General features: G+C 37.3%; 1 protein-coding gene and 1 non-coding gene across 2 annotated transcripts; one reads left to right on the plus strand and one right to left on the minus strand.

Annotated features, from left to right (window-relative positions):
* Positions 1-3,696: 3,696 nt before the first annotated feature.
* LOC113687378 (uncharacterized) lies at positions 3,697-7,432 on the minus strand. The gene is made up of 4 exons (XM_027204998.1): positions 7,065-7,432; positions 6,739-6,826; positions 5,932-6,486; positions 3,697-4,263 (listed from the first exon to the last, which is right to left on the minus strand). The coding sequence occupies exons 1-4, from the start codon at positions 7,430-7,432 to the stop codon at positions 3,697-3,699; spliced, it is 1,578 nt and encodes a 525-aa protein (XP_027060799.1).
* Positions 7,433-8,104: 672 nt separating this feature from the next.
* Positions 8,105-8,211, plus strand: LOC113688709 (small nucleolar RNA R71). Its single transcript, XR_003448072.1, has one exon. It is a non-coding gene; the product is annotated as a small nucleolar RNA R71 (small nucleolar RNA).
* The last annotated feature ends 18,762 nt before the right edge of the window (positions 8,212-26,973 follow it).

The following is a 26,973-nucleotide window of genomic DNA, read 5'->3' on the forward strand; positions in this document are numbered from 1 at the left end:
CTAAACCTTACATTGTTCCCAATATAAGCAGTAAAGAACACGGTAATGATGTAAAGGGGCAACAATACTTTCCTGAATATGGAGGAGGGTACCAATGGACTAAGGCTCCGAAGAAACGGGTGGACGGAAGTCCACGTGATTGAAATACTGAGCCAAATTCTGTGCCATACAAGATACTTAGTGCTCGATCCGCTCCATTCCAGAATCCATCTAATGTAACTGGAAGCGGAGATCTGATGAATGCCTCTCTTCGAAAGATGATGGCAGGGGTGTGGAAGTCGAACGACCGGGAGCATCAGTAGAAGTACCGCCAGTCTGAGAGGCGGTAGTTTTGGAAGCTTTCCGCATTGGTGGGAGCTGGATCAGACCTGGGGGAGCGAACTAGAAAACACCGTGGACCTGCTGAACTAAACCTGTTTTCTCCAAACAAACCAAATCAAAAGGTTCCATAGTACAAGCCAAATGCAGATTATGATTATTCAAATCCAAAACTCCAAGATTAACGGCCAATTGAGTGATATAAGAACCCAGGATTAATGGCTTATTTTTCTTGCTCAAGACAGTCCGGAGGTGAGAAGCAAACCAGCATCCCAATTTAACTTTAATTTCAGCAACCATACACCAAATAAAAAAGAACTCGGCTTTTGTCAAAGTACCTGAACTGTCATTCCTATCCGAGAAACTATAAGCCATGAAACGGTGAAAATAACAAAAAACGGGGTTCTTTAGGTATGGGGCTTAAGACTGGCTAGGATCATAAGATTGGATATCAACCGACAAATCCTTCCAGTAGCTAGTGTTATGGGAGAAAAAGGGTTCAATGTATTCATAGGCACTCTCCATATATTCAGTAGATTGAGAATAAGGGACATCAATAAAATCAAAAGCTAAATTGAATTGAGTGATGGACTGTTTGAATTCCTTACCCATCAATCGAAAACGAACTACATCAGAAGTCGTAACAGAAAATTTATCAGGTATGTTGAACTCAAAAGTGGCATAAAATTCCCACGTTAACTCAGTAAAAGCAGGCAGAACAATAGAAGCATAATTGGTCCAACCAATGGCAGCTATTCTCCTAGTGACCTCATCCCTAATATTCAAAATGTCGAGTGTGGGGCCATGGATGAATTTACAAGGAATAATTTTTCTTGTACAAGCAGTGGCATACCATTTCTTATCAACTGTCTTAATGAAGGTCAAATACCCCCCAAAGTGGGTCGGGGAGGAGAGGTGAACCTCCCTATTCGTCCCAAGGCGGGATCGGAGACCACCCGAAGCAGTTGCTTAGGAAGGTCCACTCAAAGGAATAGTGGGTTGTGGGGAAGAAGTACTGGTTGTGGATTGCTTTTTAGAATGTTTTTTCGGCATTTGGGGTTCATGGATTAAAAAAGAAACAAGAAGTCAAGGTCACACCCCTAAACCAATGGATAACATTAGCTATGGGTGGAGTACTAAGTGCGCAAGTCAGAACCCAAGTCAGAGCAATCAAAATCTGCCAATTTCCAAGTTTCACAGCAAAATCCCCAAACACATTGAACTCGCATATGAAATTAAACATACAACAGAAAAGGTAGTAAAATACGGATTCAAAGCAACCCAAATAATCACAAAATATCTGTCATCAGCTACCAAACAATGTCTCTGATCTCAGCTAACAAAAGAGAAAAGTATGGAAAGAAATAACTAAAATTTGAGAGCAGGCAAGGGTACGGCGCGACGACAGCGGTGGCGGCGGGGAAGCAACGCGATGAACTGCAATAAGGGACGGCAGCAGCCGCGTCGGTCACGGACGGCGAAGTGTGAAACGGCAGCGTCAGCGGCAGAATGAAGAGCAGTGCGCGGCAGCTGATAAGGGGTGGCAATTTTCGACACGACCTGAAAACACAACACGAACCTAACACCAAATTAATGGATTTGGGTTGAGATTTTGCGGGTTCGGGTCAGAATTGGATCGAATCCGAAAAAAAAGGGCTGAATTCGGATCAATTCTTAAGTGATCTGATATGACCCGATAACCCGTTTACGAATTAAAAATAATTTAATAAATATAAAAATAATTTTATCTAACTAAATTAAGTTATTCTTTTTTTTCAAAGGTATTAATCACTTAATCCTAAATGAATTTATTTAACTTGTGTGAAGTTGAAATTATTATATTTGGACAAATAATTTATTATATTATTTTTTACTTTTATATTGTTTTAATTTATTTTATATTTGGTTTGGGATTAAACCCTTTTACGGTGTTTTAATTTATTTTAGATTTGATTTGGGGTTATTTATTAAAAATTTATTACTTGATTATGTAATTAGTTTTATGCGAAATTGATTTTATTAGAAATTGCAGTGATAAATTAATAAATTAAAATTAAGTTTCAGGTCATTTCGGGTCGACTCGCCAACCGAAATTTTCGGATTCATACCTGACCCGTTTCGGGTTGGCGGGTCAAGTTCGGATCAGCGAATTTTGTATTATATCCGGATCTTAACCTGACCCATCAATCTGATTTGGACTCGATTGCCACCCTTAGCAGTGGCAGTGCGGTCGGCACGCTGCTACGGCGGAGGCGCTAGCGAGCGGCGAGTGGTAGCGGCGACGACTCTGTATGAGATGGCCACGGATGGTGGCAGTGCGAGGGTAGCGCGCGACCAACGGGCAGTGAGTGTGAAGGCGCGGTTGGCGGCGGTCGCGAGGAGGGTCGCGGTCGCGCGGTTGGCTGCAGGGTAGCGGCGAGGACGAGCGACGCACGATACGGCGATGACGAATGGGCAGGCAACGACGGCTACGCGGCACGACGATTTCGGTGGGGGAAGATAGCAGCGGAAAGGGAGAAAAAGTGAAGAAAGAAAGAAAGAAAAAGAAAGAGAATAAGAAAGAAAAAGAATAGGGCAATCGTGGGGGGTTTTTTTTTCGAAATAAGAGAGGGCAATTTCATCCTTTCATCTTTTTTTTTTAGAAACCACTGCGTTAGACGTGGGCACGTCTAACTGCCATCGAGTCTTCTGACCAACCCTCAGAAATTGAGTTCCTTAAGCGTGACTACCTGACGTGGGCACGTCTAACTATTAGAGAGTCTTCTGACTAACTTTCGAAAATTGAATTACTTAAGTGTGACCACCTGATGTGGGCACGCCTAACTAGTGGATAGTTTTCTGTCTGTCTAATTAGAAATTTCATCCTTAGGCGTGACCACTAGACGCAGGCACGCTTAACTACCAGCTTCCTGCCACAAAAACAACAAATCATTAAACGCAACTAGCACTTAACAAAAACTCCAGAAATATAAGAAAACCAAAACAAAGAGCCTTGAATTGCCTCCCAAACAGCGCCTTTCTTTAATGTCTTTGGTTAGACTTGGTCAGAACTTTTAAGCAGAATAAATTGGATCCTCGAGTTGCATGAACTCGATTTCCTCAATGGAAAATCCTTCATGATAATGTTTCAAACGATGGCCATTCACCACGAATTTTTTTTCTATCTTTAAACTTTGGATCTTGACTATACTAAAATAAAAAATATTAGTGGCTTGAAACGGACCAATCCACCAAGAACGCAACTTACCTGGGAAAAATTTAGCCTCGAGTGATAAAGAACTTTTTGCCCAACCACAAACGCTTTTCTCGAGACTTGTTGATCATTAAAAATTCTTCTTTTCTCCATATAAATGAGTGCATTCTCATAAGTTTCATTCCTCAAGACTTCCAACTCCTGCATTGAAGCTTCCTATGCACTCCGACTTCCTTGAGATCCATATTGTACTGTTTAATCGCCCAGAATGCCCTATGCTCAAATTCCTCTGGGATGTGGCATGGCTTCTCAAATACTAATGAATAGAGTGACATCCTAATTGGAGTTTTGTATGCTGTTCGATACGCCCATAGTGCATATTCCAGTCTTGAACTCCAATCTTTCCTGTCCGGACAAACCATCTTCTCCAAAATCAATTTAATCTCTCTATTTGACACTTCAACTTGACCATTCGTCTGCGGGTAGTAAGATGTGGATACCTTATGGAGCGCATCATATTTGCAGAATAAAGTAGCAATTGTCTTGTTGTAAAAATGTGTTCCCCTATCACTCACCATAGCTCTTGGCATTCCAAAGTGAACAAAGATGTTAGATTTAATAAACTCTGCAACCACTTTAGAATCATTAGTTCGGGTGGCTTTCGCCTCCACGCATTTGGATACATAGTCAACAGCAAGCAAGATATATAAGAAACCATAGGATGAGAAAAAAGGACCCATAAAATCTATACCCTAAACATAAAAAATTTCAACAAAAAGCATAGGAGTTTGAGGCATTTGATCTCTACGCGAAATATTCCCTACCCTTTGGCATCTATCACAAGACTTGCAGAATAAATATGCATCTTTAAAAAGGGTAGGCTAGTAGAAGCCACTTTCTAACACTTTACGAGCTATTTTCTTAGGTCCAAAGTGTCCTCCACATGCAAAAGAATGACAAAAAATGAGTATAGAATGAAATTCATGTGCACTTACACACCGTTTTAACACCTGATCCGAACATTACTTCCAAAGGTAGGGGTCATCCCAAATATAATACGTAGCATCACTTTTCAATTTGTCCCTCTTAACCTTTGGCCAACCTGCAGGTACTTGATTGGTCACTAAAAAGTTTACAATATCAGCAATCCAAGTAATAGAAAAATTAACAAAAAGTAATAGTTCTTCGGAAAAAGTCTCCCTCAGTGGGAGATCCTCCTTAGCCGTGAGCAAACGGCTCAAGTGATCAACAGCTAGATTCTCCACCCCCTTCTTATCTCGAATCTTCAAGTCGAATTTTTGGAGCAGCAGAATCCATCTAATTAACCTTGGTTTTGCATCCTTCTTGGTCAACAAGTACCGCAATGTTGCATGATCAGAAAAAATTATTTCTTTCGCACACAATAAATAAGACCTAAACTTTTCTAAGGCAAAAACAACAGCCAATAATTCTTTTTCAGTGGTAGAGTAATTAAGCTAAGCTCCATTCAAAACTTTTGATGCATAGTAGATCGCATGTGCTGTTTTGCCAACCCTTTGCCCCAGTACAGCCTCCACTGCATAGTCATTTGCGTAGCTCATTATCTTGAATGGGAGGTTTCAATTTGGGGGTTGAATGACGGGTGGTGATGTCAAAAGTTCCTTCAGTTTGTCGAACGCCATTTTGCACTCATTGTTGAAGTCAAAGGTCACTTCCTTCTACAATAACTTGAACAACGGCGCTCTAACTTTTGAAAATTTTTTGATGAATCTCCGATAAAATCCTGCATGACCCAAATAGAAATGCACCTCTCATACACTCACGGGGTAAGGTAAAGTAGAAATAAGATCTATCTTTGCTTTATCTACCCCTATACCTTTAGCTGACACCACATGCTCTAGAACTATACCGTACTCTACCATGAAGTGACACTTTTTTCAATTGAGCACTAAGTTAGTTTCTATCCATCTTTTCAAAATCAAACCTAAATTATCGAGGCATTCATCAGAGCTATTACCGTAGACACTAAAATCATCCATTAATACCTCAATAATCTTTTTTACATATTCAGAGAAAATATTTACCATACATCTTTGGAAGGTTGGTGGGGCATTACAAAGCTCGAAAGGCATTCTTCGGTAAGCATAAGTACCAAATGGACAGGTGAAAGTGATCTTTTCTTGGTCCTCCGGTGCTATAGCAATTTGGAAATAACCTGAAAAGCTATCCAAAAAATAATAATAAAGTCGACCAGCCAACCTTTCAAGCATTTGGTCAATAAAGGGCAGGGAAAAGTGGTCTTTTTTTATTATGGACTTCAATTTTCGATAATCAATGCACTAGCGCCATCTCGTAGGCTTCCTAATTGGGACCATTTCGTCTTCTTGGTTTTCCTCTACTGTCACTCCTGCCTTCTTTGGAACTACTTGAACGGAGCTTACCCAGGGACTATCTGAGATAGCGAAAATAATGCCTACATCCAGGTGTTTAAGGATCTCCTTTTTAACCACTTCCATCATCAATGGGTTTAACCTTCGCTGAGCCTGTCTCACTGGTTTTGCATCCTCTTCTAGCCTAATCAAGTACATGCATAAGTAGGGGCTGATTCCTTTAATGTCTGCAAGGGTCCATCCGATCGCCTCCTTATGATCTCGAAGAAGTCGAACCAGTTTATCCTCCTGACCAGGTGACAAGTATGCAGAGATAATGATTGGCAGCATCTCCTTATCTCCTAAGAACACGTACTTCAAATGGCGCGGGAGGGGTTTGAACTCCAACTCTGGTGCCTGTACAATAGAAGGCAACAACTTTTGATGAGTTTCTGGTGTAAAAAGGGAAGCAAACTCATACCTTGGGGAAATAGATGGAAGTGAGTGTAATGCTTCAACCATATGTCGTAGTTCATCACTCAGTTCTACATCTGGAGTTGCTCCCAACTCAAGATACTTAGTCAAAACTATCTCCAATTCATTCTTACCATCAAACTCAAAAACTCTCTACACAAGTGGGTCAATGACACTCAAAGCAAAAACTGAGTTAGATTTTTCAGGGTATCTTATGGCGTCAAAAATATTGAAATGCACAATCTCCCCATCAAACTCCATTGACAAAGTATCCTTATTTACATTAATTTTAGTCCCAGCAGTATTCAAGAAAAGTCTACCTAATAGGATAGGTGACGGATTCACAAACTTTTCATCTCCCATATCTAGGACATAGAAATCAGTTGGAAACACTAATTCATTTACCTGAACTAAGACATCTTCAACTAGCCTATTCGGATAAGCATAAGTAAGGTCCGCTAATTGAATTATGATGCTAGTTTCTTTTAATGGCCTAAGATTTAAGGAAGCATAATAATTTTAGGCATTACATTTATAGATGTTCCCAGATCTAGCATTGCTTTCTTAGCTGTAGTATTTCCTATCTTACGTGGGATCATGAACATATTTGGATCCCCACACTTGGATGGGAGCTTCCTTTGAAGTACAGCTGATATGTTCTCTCCCATTACCACTCTCTCATCACCCCTTACTCTCCTCTTATTGGTGTACAATTCAGAAATCTTGCATACCTTGGTACTTGTTTGATTGCGTCCAACAGGGGGATGTTTATCTCCACTTTTTTGAACATCTCCAGAATCTCTTTCTCCTTCTCTGGTTTCCTTCGCTTTTCCAACCTGCTAAGAAAAGGTGGAGTGTGAGACTTATGATTTATAAGAGAGCCAGAGATTATCTTGGGATTTGAATTTCCCCCTTCTTCTTGGTCAAGCTCCTTTTCTATTTTCTCCTCACTATCATCTTTAGGGACTACTGGCCGGGACCCTTCAACTTTTTTACCGCTTCTCAAGGTCATGACACTCATGTTCTTTGCGTTTGTTTCAGGTTGAGATGACAACTTCCCAAAAACGTGAGACTCTAGACGGTTAATTGCAGTTGCCATGTGACTTACCCGATTTTCTAGATTTTTCATGCCGGACCTTGTCTCCTGTTAGAATTGAGCAATACTTTGCTAGAGTTGGATGGTACTTTCGACCAAACTCTTGACCAAATATTCCAAGGAGCTTTCTCCATTAGAGAATGCGGGATGGGCCTTCGGCTGATATTGATGCTGGACCCTGGCAACGTATTCGGACCAAAATTTTGCTGGCGGTTCTCTCCGTAGCTAAAGTTCGGATGATCCCTTCATCCCGGGTTGTAGGTGTTGGAGTATGGATCATATTGCCTCCTTGGCGCGGGCACGTTGCCAACCATGTTGACTTGTTCAGGACTCTTATCTTGAAGCATTGGGCATATATCAGTAGGATGTCCCGTGTTGGTACAGATCCCACAAACCTTAACTTGTTGTATATTTCCTACAGTCAATTGTCGGACAATTGAAGTCAGCTCCGATAACTGCTGTTGAATAGACGAACTTTCCACCTCATTCACTTGACGAGTGGGGACATTATCTCTAAGGACGAATTATTGTGAGTTGTGCGCCATTTCCTCAATCAACTCCCATGCCTCTCCAGGAATTTTATTCACCAGTGTCCCACCACTTGCGGCGTCAATGATGTTCCTGTCAGACAAAGTAAGACCCTCGTCAAAATATTGAATTAACAACTGGTCACTTATCTGATGCTGGAGACATCTAGTGCATAATTTGTTGAACCGCTCCCAATACTCATATAAGGTCTCCCCTGGCTGCTACTTAATGCCACATATCTCTTTTCTCAAGCTAGCAGTTCGGGAGGCAGGAAAGTACTTCTCCAAAAATTTCTTCTTCAGTTGCACCTAGGTGGTAATACTACCTGCCGGTAGGTAGTACAACCAATCCTTGGCCGAGTCCTTGAGAGAGAAATGAAATGCTCTCAGTTTAATCTACTCTTCAGTCACCCCGGGAGGTTTCGTACTTGAGCACACTACTTCAAATTCTTATAGATGCTTATGAGGCTCTTCTCCTGAAAGATCATGAAAAGAAGGTAAGAGGTGAATTAATCCAGATTTTAACTCAAAAGAGGTATTTTCATTCAGATTAGGGAAGGTAATGCAAAGTGGCTGCTGAGTTAAGTCAAGAGCAGCCAACTCCCTTAGTGTCCTGTTGTTTATCATCATATACTCTTTTTGTTCTGAATCGCTTGCAGTAGATGACTGTCCTTTCTTGCATTTCTTGGTCTCTTGTCTTTGTCTACGTGCTGTCTTCTCCACTTTAGGGTCGTATATCAATTTACCTGTGTGGGAAGAATGAGGCATAAACTCGTAAAAATACCAAAAATAAAATGAACTAAAAAAGAAACAAATAATTCACTGACCAGTCCCTGGCAACGGCGCCAAAAATTGACAGGTGTCGAGCCTGAGAAATAATAATATTAATAATCCTAATTGCCAACAGAAGCAGTGTCGTGTTAATTCTAGTATTGGAGCAGGGACTCTAGATGTGCAATGGGTTACTAGATTCACCCTGGTTCTGAAGAGTTTGTTAAATCCGATATACCCGAATTTATTCACAAAAAATCTTTAATTTATATATAGAGTTAGTAGGGTCGTATCCTCAGAGATTGGGGTAAGTTCGTTTCTTTTCAAGTCAAGATGAAACGGGGATTTTGAGAATTAAATGCTAATGAATTGTTAACTATATTAATCAACTGCGAAAAATAACTAAGAGAGAGAAATAATTGAAAAAACTCTAGCCAAGAGTAAACTTCAGAGATGGCTTAAGTAACTGATTATTGATGCAATTATAATTCCAACATTCATTAATAAGTAGGTTTTTTATATGCCGATACGATCTAACAGTCAGTTTCTCCTTACTGCTTCGATAGTCAATGTACGACCATTGATTATTTCCCTAATCTAGAAATAACCCTATGTACGACCATAGGATTTAATTCCCTAATTGCATTAGAAATTAGAGAAACCCTACTCTAATCAATAAACACGCTATGAGGGTTTATTTAAATTAGATTGTACGTTTCCCCAACACAAACCCAATTATACCAGTTGCTACCGGGATGAGAGTAATCAAATAATTACGGATTCAACTATCCCCAATTAGCAAATAGACTACGTGAATAATTAAATATTGCGCAACTATTCAATCATAAACAATAGTCATAGCCACTACAAGCAGGAAACATACAACTATTAATGAATGAAAGAAGCAATCAAAATAATTTAGATCTTACAGTTATTGTTGAACCAAATCTTCAGTTGTCCCTTTGACTAGAAGTACGAAATTAGTTCTCCATTAATAGAGGACAAGCCGTGCAAATAATTGGGAAGAGCTTTCAAATTGTTTTCTCCCAATTCGGTCCACAAAAAGAAAAAAAAGAGACAAGAGTACTCTGCTAATTTTCGTTTCCAGCAAAAAGATGATGAGTTGATGTCTCCGAATTTCCACTTCGTTTGACTTCTAAATGGGTTGGTCTCCTAATACCAATCAAATTCCTAAAAAAAAAGTCCTATTCCCAATCAATTCCCTCAGTTTTCTTTTTTCTTGAGAGTGACCCCACTAGATTCCTAGTTTGTAGCCAACTAATTGATTCCCAATTGAAGAAGTCAATCCCAACATTTTAGGAAATCAGCCTTGCTGCATTTTTGGAAGTTTCTCATGTGCACTAAATCCGGAGAAGCTCGACTTGGAGGCTGGAATTAGGCGCGCCCTCGTCTCACAAGTAAAAATCTTCAGTAATTATCTCCTTAAACCTTCTTTTGGCTTTAAGCCCCACTATAACCACCAATTATCAAAATTCCTGTAAAAATAATGAATTAGTGAAATATCTAATCCCGTGGGAGAGATAATATTAATAAAATTAACATGTATTTTAAACCCAATCAAAAAGTCTCAGGTTTTATATATAGTACAAATATTATAAACTTATGCATGTATTAAACAGTCAAAACATTTGCAAACACTTAGGCTAAGGGAAATTTGCCAAATTGGTCCTTAACATTTTCACAAAAAATTTCCATTTTGGTCGTAATGCTCATATTTGCTCATTTCTTCGACTGAAAATAGCACACCTCTCTCACGTGGCCTTATTTTTTAAGGGCAAAATCGAAAAATACACTTTATTCCCGGTTAAAAGTAAAAGAACCCCTTTTCACCTTTCCCCCTAAAATTACAGTCACAAAAAACCCTAGTTTTCCCCGTGAATTTTGGGAGGAAGCATATGGAGAAGGCATTGTATACCTAGTGTTGAATGGGGCCCCCTTTTCTTTTGCTTTCGTGGCAACCAGACACCAAGCACCACAAGACCAATTGCCAGAAAGCCCACGAATCCTATGCCCCCACCATTTCTGGATATTGTAATTGCAGTAATATTTCGAGCAGGTGTAGTTGATCTTGCAGTGGGTTTCTCAAGGGCAATTGCTAGTAAGACTGAGTTAGTTGGAGCATAAGCTTGGGATGTATTATTCTGAGAGGCAGGGGGAGAAGGTGGAATAAGAGATGTGGTGATGGGAGGACGAGACACCACCGAAAGTGGAAGGGGATTTAACAAGGAAGGAGCTTGGGAAGAAGCAGGTAGTGGTGGAGGAGGTAATGCAGGAGAGGTAGGGCTGGTGAGCGGTGACTTTATAGCGGGAGGAGGTGGAAAAACTGAGGTAGATGGTGATGGGACTGCAATTGGCAAAGGATGAGAGGGTGAAAGAGCTGGAGAGGGAGGTGCTGTGGGGGAGGAGGGGATGATAAGTTTACAGATAGAGGGGGGCAGCAGGGGGTGGCGGTGATGGCATAGACGAAAGGGAAGGGAGGGATGGAGGAGGTAAGGAAGGGGAAGGAGACGGTGTTGATAATGGTGGTGGTGATGATTGGGGTTGGGAAGGAGGGGAGAAAGCAAGACGGGCTGGAGGAGAGGATTGAGGAGGTGATAGGTTGCGATTTTATCATTTATTTTATTATTAATTTCTCCTATTACCTGACCCAATCTGGATTAATTGTTAGTTTCTACTCACTTTTAGTATTTTACATATATTTCAGGGAGTAGAACGAAAATACCATAATAAGTGCCGATTTGACAGTTATCAGGAAAGAGTTCAAGTAGCAGGCATCCAGGGCATTTTTGGAACAAGGAGATACAAGTCCTTTTTGGTAATTCGCAGAGCGCAGCATTAAAAGGGGGAACGAAGGGCTGAAGTGGGGGTCTTCTTCTTCCTCTCCGGAAGGGGAGCCGCCGCACATTGGAGAGCTTTCCGTCTTGTAGCTTAGCCGCAGTTGTTGACTTTTTTCTTAGTTCTTGTTAGCTAGTTTCTTTCTTACGTATGAAGATTGCTGAGGAGCTTAGCTTGCGATTTTCCTTTTGAAGCTTTTGATTAGGACTTCCTTGCGCATGTCAGGAGCAAATAGGAATAGCTTTGACTTTTCTTCCCCTTTAGTTCTTGCGAATTGAATTCTCCAAATATCCATGACAATGGCCGCGGCTCTCTTTACAATTTCTTGTGGGCTTTGTTCATCAGCAATGAGCTAAATCCCTTTGTCTAGTCAAGGGATAACTGAGGCTCTGGTTTGCCTAAAAATTGTGAGATCGTTTTAATTTAATCTTTTCTTTTTATTTATTGGTATCCGCATATTTCTTGGTTGCTATGCTTATGGTTATTTAATTAATTGATTGTCTTGGATCCAGATAATTAGTTGATTGGATAATCTATTGTCAATTAGGGCATTAAATCCGTAATTGTTTAACTGCTCTTAAATAGTGGCAACTGGCATGATTAGGTTTGTGTCAGGGGAATACGCGGGCTAATCTAAAATAACCCTGGTAGTGCGTTATTTGGTTAGAATAGGGCTCCTCTAATACGTAAGGCAATTGGGGAATTAAATTCTATGGGCGTACCTAGGATTATTTCTCAATTAGAGCAGTGATTAACGGGCGTACCTTGATCACCGACACAGTAAGGAGGGGTTGACTGCCATCGCTTGTTTGGTAGTTATAACCTATTTATTGATGAATAATTGGAATTGCCTTTGCTTCAATGATCAACTAGGTGAACCATTGCTGAAGTTATTCCTTGGCTAGATCCTTAATTATCACTCATTTGATTTTAGTAATTTTTAGTAGCTTTTTATATTTTAGTTGAATTTCTTTGATTGTCACCTTCTGCATAAAAACACTCCCCTTGTCACTGTGAACTTGAAAAGAAACAGTTACTCCCAGTCCCTGTGGATTCGACCCTACTTACCACTATCTACAGAAATTACCTTTAGTTTGAGCAGGTTTTATTATTGCACAGGTTTCGACAACCTGTCAGGAGGTGGAGTGGAAGAGGTTGAAGGGGTAGAAGGATTGGAAGAGGTTGAAGGTGGAAAAGGGGTACTTTTGCTTTCAATCAGGAATGAAGTATGTTTTTCGGTTTTGCCTTTAAAAATATGTCCACGTGAGAGAGACGTGCTATTTTCAGTCGGAAAAATGAGCAAATACGAGCATTATAACCAAAATAGATCATAATTTATGTGTTAGGGATGATTCTGGTTGATTTTAAATGTTGGAGACTAAAAAAGTTTTTTGTGAAAATGTTAGGGACCAATTTGACAAATTTCCCTTAGGCTAATATTTGAGTTGGCAAACACAAAACAAACGAGAAAAATGAATAAATACTTGTATCTTTCAACCTTGTCAATTCTTTATACTATGCCTTTTGGTTCAAAAATATTCTCCCTTGACATATGGTTTATAATTAAGTCAAGCTAGTTGAAGAGCATCAATTTTGATATCTTTGTTTCTTTATTGCTAAATTTATTAAAATACTTTAGCCAAAAAGTAAATTGGATATACAATAATTTATAAATGTCCGTCGTTGATTTAAGCCTGTGGTTAATCCTTCACGTTACTTTGCAATGTCTAAAGTAACTAATTAAATAAGACATTATAATTGGGATGACAACATTAAACATTCCTGAAGTTTCGATTGCGTATAAGACTTATTTGATACATTACATATCATTACAAGTTTATATGATATGCATTAACTTTAGATTAATGGATTGGTCAAAAAAAATTTTAGATTAATGGCAAGAGATTTTGAAAATCAGTATGTATGGCAAGCATTAACTCTGGATTAACGGCAAGACAACTTGACAACTAATTAACTATCATTTTATTCGAACATCTTCTACATTATAACTAGTATATAATGGTAAGGTTGGACAATTTAGACCACTAAAACTGTTCTTAATTTCCAAAATGAATTGTATCAGTGAAACTCTTTGGGCATTCTTCTTTTCTCAATTTGCTTTGTAAATGTTACACATGTCCATGCTGTCCTGGAACGCTATAGGGTTCATATAGTTAATAAGCTGCCTAATAAAATATGGGTACACTGCTTTTCTGGGGATGACGATCTTGGATTTCATTATCTTGATCTAAACGAAGATTGGAACTGGCATTTTAGAATGAATTTTCTTGCTAGAACAAAATACTTTTGTCATATTTGCGGGGATCCCAAGCAAGGTCGTTTTGCTGTTTTTGATTTGTTTATTGCTATCCATTATTGTGGTCAAGTAAGTACTATTGAGAACATATGTTACTGGGAAATCAGAACAGATGGTTTCTACCTTGCCAATAGAGTTGATCCTTTTCCGTTTGAAATGAAAAAACTTCATGATTTGTCTTAGATGATGTATGATGTAGTTTTCTACCATTGAAATCAGCTTGACGTAGAATTCAACATTTGATGACTTCCCTTTGCTGCCTGTTTTTTCGTACTTTTATTGATTTATTTATTTTGTACATTCTTCGTGTTTCCTTATTTATGCCTTTCACCGACAATTCGAAGATCCAAACTAACTAATATGCTTTGATTTTTTTTTTTGTATAAGTAAAAGGACTCGAATTCGAGACCTCTAACTTACATTTCCTCCCCTGAATCATTCAATTAATCCCTTCTCTAACTAATATACCTGGATTAATTCCACTTATCAACCATACCCTTTTTGGACACTAACATGATTTCTAGATAAAGTTTGCGTCATATACATATACACACACATATATATATATATGTCAATCGTATGCAAAAATATAAATAAAAACTGTTAAATTCTGAAAGGTAGATAAGGTTAACTTGAGAGAGTTAGTTATCTAAGTCTTTCTTGTATCAATTTACTTGTACTGAAAAGAAAGGACAATCTTAGAAACCTCCCATGCACTTGGTAATTTCGATTCCAAAATTTTCACCGAACACCCATGCAATTTCAAACATTGCCATTAATTACATTGACAATTACAAAAGCGTTAAAAAATTCAGAATATTATATAGACGATATATGACTTTTCGAATGATGATTGGAAGCAGGATTGCAAAAAGAAACACCGAGCCAGATGTATTTGAAGAGTTCATATGTAGGAAAACAAATAAAAAAGGTCATAGAATGTCTCAAAAATTTCCAAAATACCTTTGAGTTGAACATAAATAAAATTTCTTTGTAAACAACAGTAAAAGTAGTTCGCAAAACAACAAAGACGAGGATAATACAGAAGACAGTAGTATATCCTATTTGTTTTCAGAAGTCTAGACGGAAAAAAGACTATTCATAGATTACTAAAACGATGCAAACATGCCAGGATATCAAACCCAATACTATTACACCTTCACATGATCATCATTGCGTGCGTGTTAAGTTGTAATACTAAAATTAAGTATGTGTTATTTGCACTTCATTAAAGTTCGAAAGTAAAGTTTACGTCGCCCTCCATCATATACTTATTTCTAAATGAGTTATATATATATATATATATATATATATATATATATATATATATATATATATATATATAATTTATTGAAGAGGACTTTTCAGCCTAATCGTCCTTATGAGGCTTCAACTCTCCATTCTTTTTTCTCAATTTTTTGGTTAATTTTAATTAATCAAAACATCATGAATTCCTTTTGTTTGGATTGCATTAAAAGATTTGCCTTTATTAGTTACTTTAGTCACTAAAAGTAGTCTTCCAAATGTGACGTATCAAAATAGGAAAGAAATGTTAATTGCCTAAGATTTTACAAACTAAACTTTGTTTTTTAACCTTACTAAAATTTAATATTTAATTAATTTTATATACACTAATAGTGTATTCACTATCATGTGGATGAATTACACATATGTGAAATTTGAATTTCAGATTTAAATGTAAATTTGTTACTATTTATCCAACGATAATAGTATAAATACTGTTTATAAAAATTTAATTGTTGAAAGAGTGTACAGGAATTCACAACAATAACCAGCTAAGCACTTTGAGTTTAGGTCAATAGAAATTATATCACCTTAAGATTTATTAAAAGATAGCTTAACTTATATGGAGTCAGGGGAGGATTGGATTGGATGGTAAGGTGAGAGGAGAAAAAGAAAAAAGCTTATATGGAGTAGTATGGTCCAAATAATTATTGAAATAGTACTTCAACTTTTGGAGGATATTCTATTTGGCATAAGTTTCCAGCCTTGCAGTGTCAAGAATTTGTTAATTTTAGATTATTAGATTTTATACTACCAATCTTCGTAAGAAATCGATAAGATTTAGTCCACTTCTCATTTGATAACCAATAGACTTACACTTAACCAACATTCAAGTCCAGAATAGGGTCATTTTTTAAAAAAAATTACACAAATCATTTTTTTCTTTTTCCTTTTACACTAAATGTTACTTAATCATATAGTAAGAGCAAAAATAGCAAACGAAAAAAAAATGATATAACACCACATATGGTCTCACGTTTTATATATAGGTAGGCATATAGCACACTTATGCATGTATTAAACAGAAACATTTGCAAACATTTAGGCTGATAATATCTAATACGTTTAAGTTGTGGAAAAGAAACACAAAAGGAAATGGAAAAGAAGAAGAAGCAGAAATACTTGTATCTCCCAACCTAATCAATTATTTACACCACCTTTTGGTTCAAAAATGTTCTCCCACTGACCTATGGCTTATAAATAAGTGAAGCAAGTTGAAGATTATTAAATTTGATATGCTTGTTTCTTTGTTGCTCTTAAATGAATTAAATACTTCAGCAAAAAGCAATTCGGATATGCAAGAATTTATAAATATCCTGTGCGTGCATGAACGCAATTTTCATTTAAGCATGTGTTTAAGCCTTTATGTTCGCTTTGTAATATGTAAAGTAACTGATTAAATAAGACATCATAATTGGGATCACAAATTAAACATTCCCTTCTTCTGATGTTTCGTGCATATAAGACTAATTTGATAAAATATGTGTCATTAAAAGCTTATTCAGCATGAATTAACTTTAGATTAATGGAAAAGGTTTTGACAACTAATATGGCAATGCAAGAACTATAGTTTAATGGCAAGATATTTTGACAACTAATTAATCAGCATTGCATTTGTGTCTCTTCTATGCTATGTCTTGCATATATATGATGATAAGGTTGAACAGTAAAACTCTTTTGGTCATCCTTATTTTCTCAATTTGCATTGGGAATGTTACAGATGTTTATGCTGTTCTGGAAAGGTATAGTGTTCATATAGTTAATAAACTGCCTAATAAAATATGGGCACATTGTTTACAACCTTTGTAATCAGATTGATGTAGCAAGACTTCAAACATTTGATGGCCTCCGTCTGCTGCTTCCTTTTTTGTACTTTTATTTTTGGGATTGCACCAGTTGCTCCTCACGTATCGTTGATGTGAAAATTTAATCCATCAAATTGAAAAGCAGCAATTTTAGTCTCTAAAAAACAAATATAATTACTTTTGGTCCATTTTCACTTTTCCGTGCAAATCTTGGCCGGAATAAGTTACGAACACATCAGATGACAAATTTTTAAGGGATAAAAATGACAAATCATTTGAATGTTGACAAAAAATGTAAGAGACCATCACTCCTTAATCTCTTTTAATTCTTCTAAACCTTAAATCTAAGCTTCATCAACATGGCAGAACCGCTACAAGGGTGCATTGATTTGTTTGTATGTTCAGAGACCTTAGAAGCCAGCCCCTGCTAAGGTATCAAATTGTAAACCAGCTATAAAGAATGGCTGAATTAAAGGAGGGTAGATAAGTTTCCAACCCCATTGATGATGAGACCTGAGAAGCAACGTTTGGCAGAAGCAAAGGGAGGTCACGTTCAAGTCCTATGTTTATTATGCGACCCAAAATGAGCGTTGCAGCGGCGATTAATGATGCTCTGTTGGAATGTATGCCCTAAAACAATGTATTTGTTTTTATTTTATACATTCCTAAATTATCTGTTTTGTATTATAATAACTTCTTATTTATCTGTTAAATATTAGATATAACTGATAAAGTCCTTAGAATGTTTACTAATGTGATGGTAGTCACAAGAGTTGATGACTATGAGATATCAATCGCTTTGATAGTAATATTCTTAAAATTCCCTAGTTATAGTACTAATGAAATAGGACATCTTTAGTACGGTAAAACTAGTACACAGTTAGTCTCTAATTAATGTAATTAGTGGTTGTTCTCATCAACTATGGTATGATGATACCTAGGCTAATGTGTAGATGATTTGGAAAGTACAAATGCATTGGATTGATCCATTTAGAGATCCCGTTAGGATATCTATCTAGTGCCAATGGTGTATCTCTAGTGAAAAATTGTGTAAGTGATCCTACGACTTGAGATCACCATAGTATCTTGAGTGTGAATCGCTACATTTTGACTCTAATTACTTGTTACTCTTCGTGAGTGCCTTAAAGTGTAGAAGTTGGATGTAGTGTGAAGCATGTAAAGAAAATGGGTGATTGAGATAGGATTTACCACTCCGATAGAAGGAGTTGATATCCGGATGGCCACTAGTGAGAAATTAACCCTAAAGTCGACTATTAGGTAAATTGAAGAATGTCTTCAATTTAACCTAATTAAGGGTAAATTTCGGGAATTAGAAAATTTAATTAGTCATCAGGGAATTGGCACTTATTCCTTATTCCTGACTAATTGGATATCTTTGGTGAAAGGATAATAATTACACGGTAATTTTTCACGGAAAGGTTAGGTCAAATTCCCTTGACTAATTCTGAATAATTGGGCAATCGCGATGTGTTGTTAGACACCGCTCGTGATTTATGATTATGGATTAATTATTTATTATAAGTTATGATAAAATAAAGTTGTTTATTTTATCTAATTATTAAACCATAATTATTACCAATACATTCGGGACCTATTGGGTCACACGCAATAGAGATTTAATCCTGGATTAAAACTATGTAAATTATCAGGGTTTAATTTTAAAGGAAAATTAATCCCAGGCCTTTTTGAGCAGATAAGAGTAAATGGTTATCTCTTATTTATCAGATAATGATAGATAGAGTCTGGTGTGATGAGAAGTCTTATGGTTTTGATTTTGAATCAGACAAGAAGACTCATCATTCTAGCTTATCATATATCTCTCTCTTTCTCCAATGGTTTTTGGGGGTTAGTTGATATACAGATACAGAGTGTGAGCGTCACATACCAAAGAGAGAAAAAATATACGTTCGAAGAGAGTAAGAAGACTAGCACCTTTTTCTCTTCAATACATAGTTCGTGAGACGATCCAGGGTTGGTCTAGCATGGATATCAGTAGAGGCAGAACGATTGGGCTGCTCAAGGGCTGACCATCCTCAAACAACGCTGCAGGGAGACGCCGCTTGGATTAAGGTAATCCTAAAACCCTACTTTTAGTACATCATACGTAAAATCTAGGGTGATTCCTGGATGGTTTTAGGGAAAATTTTTTATTTTTCCGCTGCGTAGTATCCCTAAAACCCAACAGTGGTATCAGAGCCATCCCTAAGAATTTTACAGATGATGTTAAGCAATTTTGGATTCATGGATTAATACTGCTGATTGGATTTAATTAATATGCGAAATTATGGGAAAATTAACTTTCATTTTTCAAGAAAAAAAAAAGGGTTTTCATGAAAGGTTTTGAAAACCTGCGTTAAGCGCATGAAGCAGCCGCAGCCGCAGGTTTTCACAAGCACCTGTTTTTTTTCCTTTTTCCCCTTCTTTTGTGGATTTGGGTCACCCATGGTCATAGTTGATCATCTGCAAAAGTTGTAGGATGATCATTGGACCAAAAGAAAGAAAAAAAAAAACCGACATAGCAAGTTTGCGTTTGCAAACCTGCGGTTGCTGCGATGTTGCGGCTGCAAGGGCTGCCACCAGCTGCTGCTGCCATGTGAGGCCATGGTGGTTTTCCTTGGTGGCAGTGGAAGGTTGTACGCCTGGTGGTGGTTGCTGGGTAGAAGAGCTATGAGCTCTCTGGGACAAAAGCGCAGCAAATTTGCTGCAGGCATCAGCAAGGGCACAGCAGCCTCCTTACGGTTGCTGCCCATGACCTGCGGTGGCTGCTACCAGGAGCCGCTGCCACTGGTGGTCAGTGGAGACTCCAGTGGTGGTGGCTGTTGCGGTGGTAGCTCCGCTATCCAGCAAACAGATGCAACAACGAAGAGCAGCAGCAATCAGGCACGGGAAAACTTTGCACCTTGGTGTTGCAGCCGAGTGGTTGCTTCCAGTGAACACCCTGGTGGCTGCCGCTGGGAGTTACTGCCGTTGATGGTCAGTGGAGACCTCAGCGATGGAGGCTGAAGTGGTGGTGTCCAGAGGTAGTTGCCGGAACTGCTAGAAAACAAGAGCAGTAGTGGTTTAGGAAACTATTGTTTTGAGAATTTGAAGTTTTAAAACTTTTGACAATTTTTGAATTAGATCCTTTTTTAATTGTTAAAAAGTGTTATGGGATCTATTATTTATATTTATTAGGTTGGGAATTGATTCACAATTAATTTGATTAATTTTCCTAATTTAGTTAGGAATAACAATGACCTAATAAAAAAAAATTAATTTTACCAAAAATTTCTCGCATATGCATGGACCCAAATTTTGTTTGGGACCTTAGGAATTAAATCCAATTAATCCATGAATTGAGATTGCTTATTTTACATGCTTTTCTTTTATTTAAAGTTGTTTAAATTGTGAAAATGCATGGTGGATGGTTGTGGATATAGTACGCAATATGATTGTGGTATTTTGGATGGTTACAATCATTCTAGGTTTGAATGGTTGTAATTAATTTTAAAATAGGGCTTGCGTGTCCTGCCTTTCTTATTTTCTAATTGTAATTTCTTTTCTCATCTAAATTCCCCCCGAATGTAACTCGGGGTTTCTTCTATACTATTTGTAATGTACAATAGATAGGAATAGATGATAGGAATTTATATTATTTATATAAAAATTGTAACTTTGAAAAGAAGAAAGGAGGCATACTACAATGAAGGGGTTCGTCTCGGTATTAAAGATTTTAGTCTCATGCTAATTTTCCTAATGGCTGGGGAAATTAGTTTAGGAATATCCACAACCATCCACGATTTAAATTCATGTTTATAAGTTTGATATGGTTATATGCATGTTTATTGATGAGACCAAATGAGCAATTTTTTCAAAAAATTTTAATTATAAAATATTTTTGGAAAAAGAGACAAATCCCTCAACTATAATATTAAATCAATAAAATGCCTTCCATCATTATAGTATAAAACTAGAGTAGTTATTAAGTGTTAGCTTGTTGGGATTCACCCAAGGCTGCCTTACTTACTACGTGTTTTTGCTATGAGAAATGTTCTCAAGAATGATGGGTTTGATTTAGCTAAAATTATGATTTGTTGGGATTCACTCAAAATCATTAATTTTAGAGGCAAGTGTTGGGTTGATTCATAGAGATTTAAAGTCAAGAGTTCACACCCAACTGATCTAGGAATTACAATAAGTTGTAATTGGTAAAAGTACCTACCTTTCATAATTATTTTCGATTTGTTGGGACACACTTAAGGTCGAAATAAATTAAGATAGGATCCTAGCCACTATGGAATTTTAGAAATTCCTGATTCAATTTTAGAGGGTAATTGATTTGAAAAAAATAGTGGAAATAAAATCATAATTTTGAAGTTTTTATGATTTTATTAAACAAAACATTTTTCTAACAAATTCTATCTTTCATTTTGTTGTAGAATGAGTAACAATTTGAGCCTTCGTACTATTCTTACTGATTGTAAACTCAACGACACGAACTTTCTTGATTGGCATCGTAATGTCCTTATCGTTCTCACTAATGAGAAAATTGAGTATGTACTTGATGGTCCAATGCCTCAAGAGCCTGAACCTACTGCACCTGCTGCTGTTAGAAATGCTTATAAGAAACATAAGGATGACAATAGGGAAGCTTAATGTATCATGATAGCTTCCATGACTCCTCAGCTTCAGCAGCAGCACATGAACATGGGGGCGTATGATATTGTACAACACCTGAGAGAGTTGTTTGACCAACAATCAAGGACGGTTAGATATGATATCTCTAAAGAATTGTTCAGGTGCAAGATGGTAGAGGGAGCACCCGTTGCTCCGCATGTCTTAAAAATAATTGGGCTAATTGAAAAACTGGCCGAATTAGGCTTTAAGATGGATCAGGAGCTGAATGTTGATTTAGTGCTCCAATCTCTGCCAGATTCTTTCTCACAGTTTGTTATGAACTATCAGATGAATAATCTGCAGCACACTTTGCCTCAATTGTTGAATGTGCTGAAAACTGCTGAGAAAGAAATCAAAAAGGGAAAAGGCTCTACTGGTGTGCTTGTCGTTACTTCCTCTAAGAAGAGGAAGAGGCAAGAAAAGGGATTTAAGAAATCAAAAAACAAGCCCACCCAAAAGCCCAAAAAGGCAAAGGCGGACCAGTCCAAAGCAACCTGCTTCCATTGTAATCAAACTGGACATTGGAAAAGGAACTGCAAGTCATACTTGGAGAGCCTGAAGCAAAAGAAGCTTGCTGAAGCTTCATCATCAGGTATATATATGATTGAGATTAATGTGTCTACTTCCAAATCAGACTCTTGGGTATTAGATACCGGATGTGGTTCTCACATTTGCACATCTATGCAAGGTCTAAGGGACAGTAGAAAGCTGGGAAAAGGAGAAGTCACCCTACGTGTGGGCAATGTAGCAAAAGTTGTTGCTTTAGCTGTAGGGACTTATTATATCACTTTACCCAGTGGATTGATTTTAGAATTATTAAATTGTTATTGTGTTCCAGCACTTACTACAAACATCATTTCTATTTCCTGTTTGGATTTAAATGGGTTTCGGATAACCCAGGAGAATAAATGTTGTTCTTTTTCTAAAAATGGTGTGTTTTATAGTTCTGGAAGTTGGAATAACGGTTTATATATTCTAGATCTTGATCATCAAATTCTCAATGTGAGTGAAAAAAGAATGAGAACAGATAAACTAAATAAAACCTACCTCTGGCACTGTAGGCTTGGTCATGTAAATGAAAAACGCATCTCCAAGTTATACCAACATGGATACTTGGATTCATTTGATTATGAATCATATAATACGTGCGAAACTTGTTTACTTGGCAAAATGACCAAAATGCCCTTCACTGGAAAAGGGGAACAAGCCAGTGATTTACTTGGACTAGTACATACTGATGTATGCGGCCCAATGTCGATCACTGCTAGAGAAGGTTTTTCATACTTCATCACCTTCACAGATGACCATTCGAGATATGGTTACGTGTATTTAATGAAATACAAATCTGAATCCTTTGAAAAGTTTAAGGAATTCAAGAATGAAGTAGAAAAATAAACCAATAAAAGTATTAAGATACTACGATCTGATCGTGGTGGAGAATACTTAAATGACGAGTTTGGAGTTTATTTAAAGGATAATGGAATAGTTCCACAATGGACTCCTCCAGGTACACCACAGTTAAATGGTGTATCTGAAAGGAGAAACCGAACCTTATTGGATATGATTCGTTCTATGATGAGCCACTCAAGTGCCCCAAAATCGTTTTGGGGATTTGCATTAGATGCAGCCTCTTATACTCTTAATAGAGTACCCACTAAAGTTGTCGACTCCACACCATATGAGATATGGAAAGAAAAGAAACCAAATCTGTCTTATATGAAGGTTTGGGGCTGCCCAACTTATGTGAAGATGGCAGAGTCAGACAAGTTTGAACCTAGATCTCACAAATGTTTGTTTGTAGGGTATCTAAAAGAGTCTATAGGATACTATTTCTACAATCCAATTGAGCAAAAAGTGTTTGTCTCAAAACATGCTATTTTTCTAGAGAAAGAATACATTCTAGAAAGAAGCAGTGGGAGTAGAATAGATCTTGAAGAAATTCAGGATCATTCAACAAACATTGAACGATCTAATGAAGAACAGCTTCAACCACATAATGATGGGGCAGATACTGAAGCTGTTAATACACAAGGGCTTCGTAGGTCAGTAAGAACACGCTCAACTCCCAAGAGATACCAATTTCTTGTGAGTCATAGCAATGATGTTCTAGTCATTCAAGATGACGAACCTACTACCTACCAAGAGGCAATAAGTAATTCAGACTCCTCTAAATGGTTAGAAGCCATGAATTCCGAAATAAATTCCATGTATGACAATAAGGTGTGGACCTTAGTTGATCCACCTGAAGGGATAAAACCTGTAGGGTGTAAATGGATCTTCAAGAAGAAGACTGACATGGATGGTAATGTGGTTACCTATAAAACTAGACTGGTAGCCAAAGGCTACAAGCAGAAAGAGGGAATCGATTACGATGAAACTTTCTCACCAGTAGCTATGCTTAAATCCATTCGGATATTACTAGCCATAGCAGCATATCATGACTATGAGATTTGACAGATGGATGTAAAGACCGCGTTCCTTAACGGGACATTGCATGAGAATGTGTATATGACACAACCTGAAGGCTTTACATCTACAAATCCTAGTCAAATATGTAAGTTACAAAAGTCTATTTATGGACTTAAGCAAGCATCTAGGAGTTGGAACATCCGATTCGATGAGACGATCAAAGAGTTTGGATTTCTCAAGAATCCGGATGAACCTTGTGTGTATAAGAAAGTTAGTGGGAGTTTGATTGTTTTCCTTATTTTATATGTAGATGACATATTAATAATGGGAAACAATATACCGATGTTACAATCGGTAAAGGGTTGGTTGTCGAAGAACTTTTCCATGAAAGATTTAGGAGAAGCGGCCTATATATTAGGCATTAAGATCTATAGGGATAGATCTAAAAGGCTACTAGGTCTTTCACAATCTACATACATAGAGAAAGTGCTAAAAAGGTTTAGCATGGATCAGTCTAAGAGGGGTAATTTACCTATGACTCATGGTATAAGCCTTTCTAAAAACATGTGTCCAAAGACACAAGTTGAGACTGATAAAATGCACAATGTTCCATATGTTTCAGCAATTGGATCAATTATGTATGCTATGTTATGTACAAGACCTGATGTCTCCTATGCTCTGAGTGACACAAGCAGATTTCAAGCTAATCCAGGTGAGGGTCATTGGATAGCCGTTAAGAACATTCTTAAGTATTTAAGAAGGACCAAAGATTTGTTCTTAATATATGGAAAGGGTGAGTTAGAGCTCAAAGGCTATACTGATGCGAGTTTTCAATCAGACAAGGATGATTGTAAATCACAGTCAGGCTTCATTTTTACTCTTAATGGAGGTGCTATCTGTTGGAAGAGTTCCAAGCAAGACACCACAGCAGATTCTACAACAGAGGCTGAGTACATTGCGGCCGCGGAAGCAGCTAAGGAAGCAGTTTGGATCAAGAAGTTCGTAACTGAACTTGGTGTGGTTTCAACCATTGTTGATCCGGTCACTTTGTACTGTGATAACAATGGAGCTATAGCTCAAGCCAAGGAACCTAGGTCTCATCAGCGATCCAAACATGTGCTTAGGAGATTTCACTTGATTAGAGAAATCGTTGCTAGGAATGATGTAAAGATAGAGAGAGTCTCCACAGAGGATAACATAGCTGATCCTCTTACTAAAGTTCTTCCTCCAAAGAAGCATGATAGTCATGTATTATCTTATGGGACGAAAAACATGGATAATGTGTTTTAGTGCAAGTGGGAGATTGTTGGAACGTATGCTCTAAAACAATTTATTTGTTTTTATTTTATACATTTCTAAATTATATGTTTTGTATTTTAATAACTTCTTATTTATCTGTTAAATATTAGATATAACTGATAAAGTCCTTAAAATATTTACTAATGTGATGGTAGTCACAAGAGTTGATGACTATGAGATATCAATCGTTTTTATAGTAATATTCTTAAAATTCCCTAGTTATAGTACTAATGAAATAGGACATCTTTAGTACGGTAAAACAAGTACACAGTTAGTCTCTAATTAATGTAATTAGTGGTTGTTCTCATCAACTATGGTATGATGATACCTAGGCTAATGTGTAGATGATTTGGAAAGTACAAATGCATTGGATTGATCCATTTAGAGATCCCGTTAGGATATCTATCTAGTGCCAATGGTGTATCTCTAGTGAAAAATTGTGTAAGTGATCCTACGACTTGAGACCACCATAGTATCTTGAGTGTGAATCGCTACATTTTGACTCTAATTACTTGTTACTCTTCGTGAGTGCCTTAAAATGTAGAAGTTGGATGTAGTGTGAAGCATGTAAAGAAAATGGGTGATTGAGATAGGATTTACCACTCCGATAGAAGGAGTTGATATCCGGATGGCCACTAGTGAGAAATTAACCCTAAAGTCGACTATTAGGTAAATTGAAGAATGTCTTCAATTTAACCTAATTAAGGGTAAATTTCGGGAATTAGAAAATTTAATTAGTCATTAGGGAATTGGCACTTATTCCTTATTCCTGACTAATTGGATATCTTTGATGAAAGGATAATAATTACACTGTAATTTTTCACGGAAAGGTTAGGTCAAATTTCCTTGACTAATTCCGAATAATTGGGCAATCGCGATATGTTGCTAGACACCGCTCGTGATTTATGATTATGGATTAATTATTTATTATAAGTTATGATAAAATAAAGTTGTTTATTTTATCTAATTATTAAACCATAATTATTACCAATACATTCGGGACCTATTGGATCACACGCAATAGAGATTTAATCATGGATTAAAACTATGTAAATTATCGGGGTTTAATTTTAAAGGAAAATTAATCCCAGGCCTTTTTGAGCAGATAAGAGTAAATGGTTATCTCTTATCTATCAGATAATGATAGATAGAGTCTGGTGTGATGAGAAGTCTTATGGTTTTGATTTTGAATCAGACAAGAAGACTCATCATTCTAGCTTATCATATATCTCTCTCTTTCTCCAATGGTTTTTGGGGGTTAGCTGATATACTGATACAGAGTGTGAGCGTCACATACCAAAGAGAGAAAAAATATACGTTCGAAGAGAGTAAGAAGGCTAGCACCTTTTTCTCTTCAATACATAGTTCGTGAGACGATCCAGAGTTGTTCTAGCGTGGATATCAGTAGAGGCAGGACGATTGGACTGCTCAAGGGCTGACCATCCTCAAACAACGCTGGAGGGAGACGCCACTTGGATTAAGGTAATCCTAAAACCCTACTTTTAGTACATCATACGTAAAATCTAGGGTGATTCCTGGATGGTTTTAGGAAAAATTTTTTATTTTTCCGCTGCGTAG

Source organism: Coffea arabica, chromosome 5e, assembly GCF_036785885.1.
Source record: "Coffea arabica cultivar ET-39 chromosome 5e, Coffea Arabica ET-39 HiFi, whole genome shotgun sequence".
Classification (NCBI taxonomy): domain Eukaryota; kingdom Viridiplantae; phylum Streptophyta; class Magnoliopsida; order Gentianales; family Rubiaceae; genus Coffea; species Coffea arabica.